This window comes from Alexandromys fortis, unplaced genomic scaffold (genome assembly GCF_014885135.2).
Source record: "Alexandromys fortis isolate MF-2015 unplaced genomic scaffold, M_Fortis_MF-2015_v1.1 scaffold_201, whole genome shotgun sequence".
NCBI classification, from domain to species: domain Eukaryota; kingdom Metazoa; phylum Chordata; class Mammalia; order Rodentia; family Cricetidae; genus Alexandromys; species Alexandromys fortis.
In genome coordinates, this window is record NW_026068087.1 from 2,176,312 (window position 1) to 2,184,475 (window position 8,164).

The following is an 8,164-nucleotide window of genomic DNA, read 5'->3' on the forward strand; positions in this document are numbered from 1 at the left end:
CTGTTATCAGAGAAAAAAAATTCATGTCAAAATTGTCAATGACATCATGTATCAATTTGTGGAAAACTACCATGGTGAGCCAAAAGGCCCATAAGGCAGCAGCAAACAGGTAGGTCAGAAGATGCATGCACGCCCATGGGCGGAAATAAATTGGTTTCTTTCAGTGCTCGTACTTGTCATTCTGCTTTATTAATTATAAGTGCGATGTGACAAAACAAAGACCTGGTGTTCAGTCTGTCAGTTCAGAAAACTTGGCGCTCTTATCATTTTCCATTTTTATAGGATTTCAGTAAGCTAATCCATTTTATATGAATAAATATGTGTCTTGTAATACCCTTTATGGCTCAAATGAAATTAATGTTGTCATGTTTCTGAAATAGTGCCCTAAAATAACAAGCCTAAAGTTGTCAAAGGTAACATCAACTAAAATGTCATTATGAATTTTGAAAGTTATTGGGTTTTATACTTCAGGTTGGAATAATTTGCAGTTTAATTGCTATACTGAGATGTGAAATATACTTGCATGTATAAATTCATGTTTTAAACTGAATTTTAACTTTAAGCTGTTCAGTGTAGACCTCTCAGAAAAATCAGATACATTTTTATAAATGACTCTAAACTCCCAAAATACTTATTTGAATGAATGTTCACTTCAGAATTTTTCTTCAAAATTATTCACTGTCTGATGTGAACCAAATGTCTCGCAGGTAAAGTGAAAGTTAAAAGCCTCCTCAAAAAATGGATGTCAGAATATTCTTTGGAATTTCAATTTTTACCTCACAAATTAAACAAAATAATACATTAATAAAACCATTTCAAAATCATCTACTTCTTACTATGTATCAAATTTCAACTTCCTCTTTCTACAGCACACCAGAGGGTGTGGTTGCAAAACACATCAGCCATAGGAAAGCTTTTTACTAAGCTTGTTGCTTTTTACTTTAGCATACTGTCTTCTTTCCCATTTTTTAAAGTCTACTGTAAAAATGTAGTGGGCATATTTACATGATGTACAAAATTCCCATCGGTTGCCTCTTTGAGGAATGACCTCAGTGTCCACATTGGCGTGGGTAAGACAGCGTGCAATGGAGACAAACTGGTGCGTGGGCCACTGTTCTTACTTTAAATCTGAGGAGTCACCGTGCTAGAGCACATGAAAATAGCATTTACCTTCCATCCACTCATAGCACTGTTTAAGTGAAATCTTAAACCATTGGACCAAAATTAGTTTTTCACACTAACTAGTGCTCTTATTCAGATGCATAATTTCTTTAAAAATAAAACCTTAGTTATTTCCAATGAAGTAAACCCTTGTAGTATGAATAGTAATTCTGCACTACAGAGAAATGATCCCCATATGGTTATTTCTTCAAAAAGAGAAAACACCAAAATCAATGCAGGCTTGATGTTTCCCAATTCTACATTTTGCATCAATAGCTTACAAAATTAAAAATTAAACTAAGTACATGATAAAAAGATATTTTTGTTTACAAAGAATACACATCTTATATGTCACATAAACTGCCAAATATCAACTATTCTATTTTGTTTTTCAGGGGAAACACCAACTGTTCCAAAAGAATGTGTTTTTCTCCTGTTCTGGAAATCAACATGCAGTCTGAATCAAACATTACAGTGCGAGATGACATTGAGGACATCGACGCCAATATGTACCAACCACTATCATACCCATTAAGCTTTCAAGTGTCTCTCACTGGATTTCTCATGTTAGAAATTGTGCTGGGACTTGGCAGCAACCTTACTGTATTGGTACTTTACTGCATGAAATCCAACTTAATCAACTCAGTCAGTAACATTATTACAATGAATCTCCATGTACTTGATGTAATAATCTGTGTGGGATGTATTCCTCTGACTATAGTGATCCTTCTGCTCTCACTGGAGAGTAACACTGCTCTCATCTGCTGTTTCCATGAAGCCTGTGTTTCCTTTGCAAGTGTTTCGACAGCAATCAACGTTTTTGCTATCACTCTGGACAGATACGACATCTCTGTAAAACCTGCAAACAGAATTCTGACAATGGGCAGAGCTGTAATGCTAATGACATCCATTTGGATTTTTTCTTTCTTCTCATTCCTGATTCCCTTCATTGAAGTAAATTTTTTCAGTCTTCAAAGTGGAAACGCATGGGAAAACAAGACACTGCTGTGTGTCAGCACAAGTGAGTACTACACTGAGCTGGGGATGTATTATCACCTTCTGGTTCAGATCCCCATCTTCTTCTTCACAGTAGTAGTGATGCTCATCACATACACCAAGATACTTCAGGCTCTTAACATCCGGATAGGCACCAGATTCTCAACAGGGCAGAAGAAGAAAGTTCGGAAGAAAAAGACAATCTCTCTAACCACCCACGAGACCACAGACATGTCACAGAGCAGTGGTGGGAGAAACGTGGTCTTTGGTGTGAGAACTTCAGTCTCTGTCATAATCGCCCTCCGGCGCGCTGTGAAGCGCCACCGGGAACGACGAGAACGGCAGAAAAGAGTCTTCAAGATGTCTTTATTGATTATTTCCACATTTCTTCTCTGTTGGACACCAATTTCCGTTTTAAATACCACAATTTTATGTTTAGGCCCAAGTGACCTTTTAGTAAAATTAAGATTGTGTTTTCTAGTCATGGCTTATGGAACCACTATATTCCACCCTCTCTTGTATGCATTCACCAGACAAAAATTTCAAAAGGTCTTAAAAAGCAAAATGAAAAAACGAGTTGTTTCCATAGTTGAAGCTGATCCCATGCCTAACAATGCTGTAATACACAACTCATGGATAGACCCTAAGAGGAATAAAAAGGTCACCTATGAGGGCAGTGAAGTCAGGGAGAAATGTTTAGTACCTCAGGTCGTCACAGACTAGGGAGACGTCTAAGCTTCACCAAATCTACATTCAGAAGAGTTTTAAATTTAAATTGTAAAAACTGATTACTGCCAAATGTAAGAGAAAAACATTCTCAGTATTGGTTATGTTGTAAATTTTCAATGTGAATGTCAATTAGATTAGGTCATATATACTCAATTTCTTCATTATTTAATGTATTTGTTGCATGGCAGTTTGTTAAAAAGTAATATCATGTGTATATTGTCAATATTATGTCCATCAGAAGATACTCATGTAAGTCATATTTTCTAAAGAATAAATACATAGCCTTAAAACAGTGTATAACTTTAAAATGTAACTGACACAGGTATCTACATTTTTAAATGTATGAAACCTATTATTTCTAAGCCACAACCTAGATATATTTATATGAGAAGTTGCATAAAATTTAACACAAAAATTATAGTCTCAGAACAATCAAGGGAAGATTTTCTGTACCACTATGTTATATTTCTGTTATGATAAACTTGTTATTATATTTTAACAAAAATAATGAACTATATATAAACCTTATTCTTTCTTATATATAACACTTATGTGGGCAACCATAGACTACATTAGTATTTTAAAACCATGAACCAATTAATAAATCAATTCTGTATATGCACACAAAATTAGGGAAATTTTTCTAGTTCAAGCTTATTATATAAAAAGATTGAATTCTATTACAAGGATGATATGCCTGTAATACAAATGAACCAACAATAAAGGGAGGGAAGAAAGCTACATTAACACCAGCCTTGTTCCTTCACCCTCATTTTGCCTGATTCTACACCAAATATTCTAGGTTATGAGGAAATACTGGTTTTAAAAACTGCAATAAAATAATTTTTAATTTAATAACAACTCTACCATTTTTGTATAACAGAAATTAACCACGTAATAGGGAAGACTGAGCAGAGGAAAGAGAGGCTCCTTTCTGTCAACTGTAGAAAAGCCTAACAAAGGCAGCTGTTTCTAATTTTAGATTCATTGCAACTTATGTGTGGTAGAATTTATACAATGTTCCTTCGGAGTCACCTATGGTAGAATTTATACAATGTTCCTTCCTAGTCACCTGTGGTAGAATTTATACAATGTTCCTTCTTAGCCTTCAAACTACAGCAGCTCTGTTTCCACTCTCCAGGTGATTAAAAGCAACAATAAACTGTGTCACATTTCTATCCACCGCCATGTCACTTGAGCATTTTTCTCTCAAACCCTCAATACATGTTAGAAAATGATTACTAATTGTAATTATAGATTGTAAGGAATATGAATAATTTTGTAACAAACAAGAATTTATTACTTGCTATAATAATCTGGCAATCTGTAGTAATAATACTTAGCAACAATTTATTTAAAATAGGTAAAATACCTACTATATATATATATTACAACCAGTTAGTTTAACAAGAATTATTCTATATTTTAAATACTATATTCAATAAATGAAGTAAAATCATTTTTTAAATTTAAAATCTCATGTTAAACAATTCATTATCTATCATTTTTATACAGATAAATGAGATTCATTTAATCAACTTTACTGACTAGCCTAATCCCTAGGAAAAAGAGCATGCTACAGGAGCTTGAAGTCACTAAGGTTTCTGGCAAGCTAAACTGATTATTTCTGATAATAATGCTAGCGTGTCAAAACTTGGCAAAGACCCGCTTTCCTACTGCTTTACGAAATTAAAGAAATACTGCAGTTTGACAAAATGTAACATAATCGATTAATTTTTTTAAACCCTAAAATTAAGACTTAATGGTGTTAAGAAATTTTTCACTCAATAAATGCATTTGGCTTACAATATCTAACACCTTAACTAAAACTTTTAATGCATTTTGTACCTGAACTTCCAAGCATGACTTAAAATATTAGCACCTAGATTTATAATCTTAATTTTAAAAACTAGACTACTTTTAGTGTTCATGTTAAGAAATACCTTCACTGTTTTTCAGTACTTTTAATCATAAGGTTTAATAAGCATTACAAAGAATTTAGTATAAAAAGTAAGTTTCTGCCATGTTGGCCTAAGAGTTTCATGCATTCTGATCTTCTGTACTAAAAAAAAAAAAAATAAATAGCAATCATTATAACTTTGCCCTGTAAGCTGCTATTTGTGCACTGAGCATCAGAGAAACTATTAGGCATTTTGCCCTACTGTAACGAATTCTTGTAGGATAAAAGTGTACACCTATTGATTTATAACAAGCAAAATCTACACTTCCCATACCTCACAGAAACCTCAAGTAGCTTTTAATGTGTTAAACATACAGTGTGTAAAAACCTTGTTAAAAAAAGAAAGAAAGAAAGAAAGAAAAAAAGAAAGAAAGAAAGAAAGAAAGCAAGCAAGCAACTGTTGATCTTGTGGTAAATGAGAACTTAGACGACCTTAAGTTTTCCTTGATTTTTCATTCCTCTATGGACAAACAGAAGCATTGTTTTCCTCAAGATGTCTTTTGCTTCAATGTGCAAATTCTTTACATTTCACTAGTAATTTTATTCCAAAAAGCATCCTTGCTAACTTTTCCTCTATTGAAAATACAATAGAGGCATGAGTTAATTTGTATGGACAACATCTTACAATTTTATTTTTATATCTATGTGCTTTCAATCTATGCTGTTGGGCAGAGATGCTACCTTCTATAGTCAATCAAGTTAACTATTCAAAGCATAAGGTTCATAAAATTCAGAAATTTGTATTGCCTTTCTTGTTCTATTGACAATTTAGTAAATTTATTACTTGACCAAAAAGCTATTCAAACTTATTATAGAGATTAAGTTTTTTTACAATTATGCTTTTTAAAAGACTCTATTCTATACTTGACAACAATGTCAGTCATATTAATGTAAGTTTTTCATCTCAAAAAGAGCTACAGCAAAACATCAGTTCTCCAGGTTAAAACTGTGGCTTCCCCAGTCAGTCAGGTGCTCCAATGGAAAAGCAATTGCCACACAAGTGTGATAACCCTAGTTTGACTCCTGACCCACATAAAGAAAAAGATTCCACAAAGTGGTCCTCTGACCTCCAAACATACTGGTCTTTAAACATGTATGTACACACACTCTAAATAAAAATATTTTGTAGTCAGACTCAGGAATAAACAATCTAAAATTTAAGAAAACAATCACTAGAATTTTATTGCACACAGAATCTGAGGCTATATTTCAAAGTGAAGGTATACATCAAGCACTGCTTATCAGAAATGCTTGGGATGGAGGATTTCAGATCGCTGTAGGTATTTTGGAATACCTGTATATATTTTATGGCATAACTTGCAGATGGACCCAATTCTAATTAAGAGTTTCATCTATTTCATAAACACATAATCTAAAGGTAATTTTATGCCATATTTTTAATGTGTCTGCATCTGAACTGAAACCATCACATTAGGTAAAGTGTAGAATGTTCCTCCTGTATCTTGTCCAAAAGGTTTCAGATTTAAGAATATATGGATTTTAAGATGAAAGATGCTTGAGATATCTTAAAAAGTGTAAAAGTACCTGAAAGAGGAGGAAGGTTGCAAAAGGTGATAAAAGAAGGATATTTTAAGAGACCAAAAGAGAAAACATTTATACTGAATTAAATAATAGCATAATAAAAGTACCACTGATGAAAACTACTACAGCATATTCCAGAAAAAAAATTGTTGTTTGGAAGGAAAGCTGTTTAGAAAGTTATCTTGGGGCCATTATACAAGGTCTGAAACACCAGCAGAAACACATGGGCAAGGGAACAAGAAAAGGACGAGCCTCCAAAATCACCAACAACAGAGTTAGAACGGGCTGAGGAGGGCTCAAAGAACAGGAGAGCATTGCCGTTGCCCTGATACTAGAGAGGGTCTGGCCAAAATGATTGCAGTAGCCCAGCAAAGTGCAAACACCTGGGACAGGCAGTTACAGCTACTTACAGCCACAATCAACAGGACACATGAGCAACCATGAAAAACAGATTACCTTCCATAAAGGAGATATTTAATTACACACTGTTCAAAGTACATAAACAACAAGGGCCAAATGGCAAGAATCTGGGGGTAGAAAATTCAATAAAGCAAAATGAATATTCCTCATGAATGTTTTTATTACCAGAAAATATTTAGACTGATGGATTTTTTTTGGAGTTTTTTGTTTTGTTTTGTTTTGTTTTCTTGGTTTTGGCTTTTGAGACAGAGTTACACTAACCCTGGCTGGTCTGGAACTAACTACACCAACCTGAATGGTTTCAAACTCAGAGACATCTGCCTTTGCCTTCCAAGCGCTGGGATTCAAGGCATGAACCACCATACCTAGCATCTAAGATAAAATTTTAAGACTGATTTTTCTAAATCATCTACTTTATATACCTTAGTTAATCCACTGCATCTTCCCACTAAAGCATCGTTTTGAATAGTTTCATTTATGGGGAATTAAAGAGTCCTGGTAAAGACCTGAGTTCCCGCACCACTTAAAATGAAGTGTGGTGGCACCAGCCTGGTCAGGAGGGTCAGAAGGTTACGAGGGTCATCCGTGGCTACACAGTGCTAAATACCGAGCTTAGGGTTAACCTGGTTACATGAAACCATTTCTCAAAAGAGAAACCACATAACGGCAACACATAATGCACATATAACAGAAAACAAAAATATCATCCTTTGCTTTTTTTATCCCAATAATTCATAGTGAGCATCTATTCAACTCACTATATTCACATCTTATTCTTTGTTAATGGCTGCATAGTTTTTTGTTGTTGTTTGGTTTTGTTTTGTTTTGTTTTAAGATAGGGTCTCACTATGTAGTTCTGGTTGTCTTGGTACTCACTCTGTAGACCAAGCTGGCCTAGAACTCACTGAGATCCATCTGCATCTAACTCCCAAGTGCTGAGATGAAAGGCATATGTCACTACTTCTGGCTCATAAATATAACATTTTAAATTAAGATTTTTAAAATACAGCAATATTAAGAAATACTGACAAAGTATAAAATAATTAAATCTTTTTTTATAGACTCAAATAGCTTCGAGCTATATTTCAAGATCACCTTGGAAAACTGCAAAAAAGGGAGGGGTGCACCCATACACTGAGACAAGGGGGATGTTCTATCGGGAACTCACCAAGGCCAGCTGGCCTGGGTCTGAAAAAGCCCGGGTTAAAACCAGTCGCGCTGAACATAGTGGACAATGAGGACTACTGAGACCTCAAGAACAATGGCAATGGGTTTTTGATCCTACTGTACCTATTGGTTTCGTGGGAGCCTAGGCAGTTTCGTGGATGCTCACCTTACTAGACCTGGATGGAGGTG

General features: G+C 34.5%; 2 protein-coding genes across 2 annotated transcripts in view; one reads left to right on the plus strand and one right to left on the minus strand.

The window, feature by feature from the left end:
- Cog5 (component of oligomeric golgi complex 5) overlaps window positions 1-8,164 on the minus strand; it is a 216,388-nt gene that overhangs the window by 155,021 nt on the left and 53,203 nt on the right. The window lies entirely within an intron of this gene.
- Gpr22 (G protein-coupled receptor 22) lies at window positions 1,567-2,880 on the plus strand. Its single transcript, XM_050122315.1, has one exon. It carries the CDS (start codon window positions 1,582-1,584, stop codon window positions 2,878-2,880), a length of 1,299 nt encoding a protein of 432 aa, XP_049978272.1. The 5' UTR covers window positions 1,567-1,581.

Bases quoted from the DNA above. Each gene is read 5' to 3' on its own strand.
- Gpr22 (XM_050122315.1), top strand. From the start codon at position 1,582: ATGTGTTTTTCTCCTGTTCTGGAAATCAACATGCAGTCTGAATCAAAC.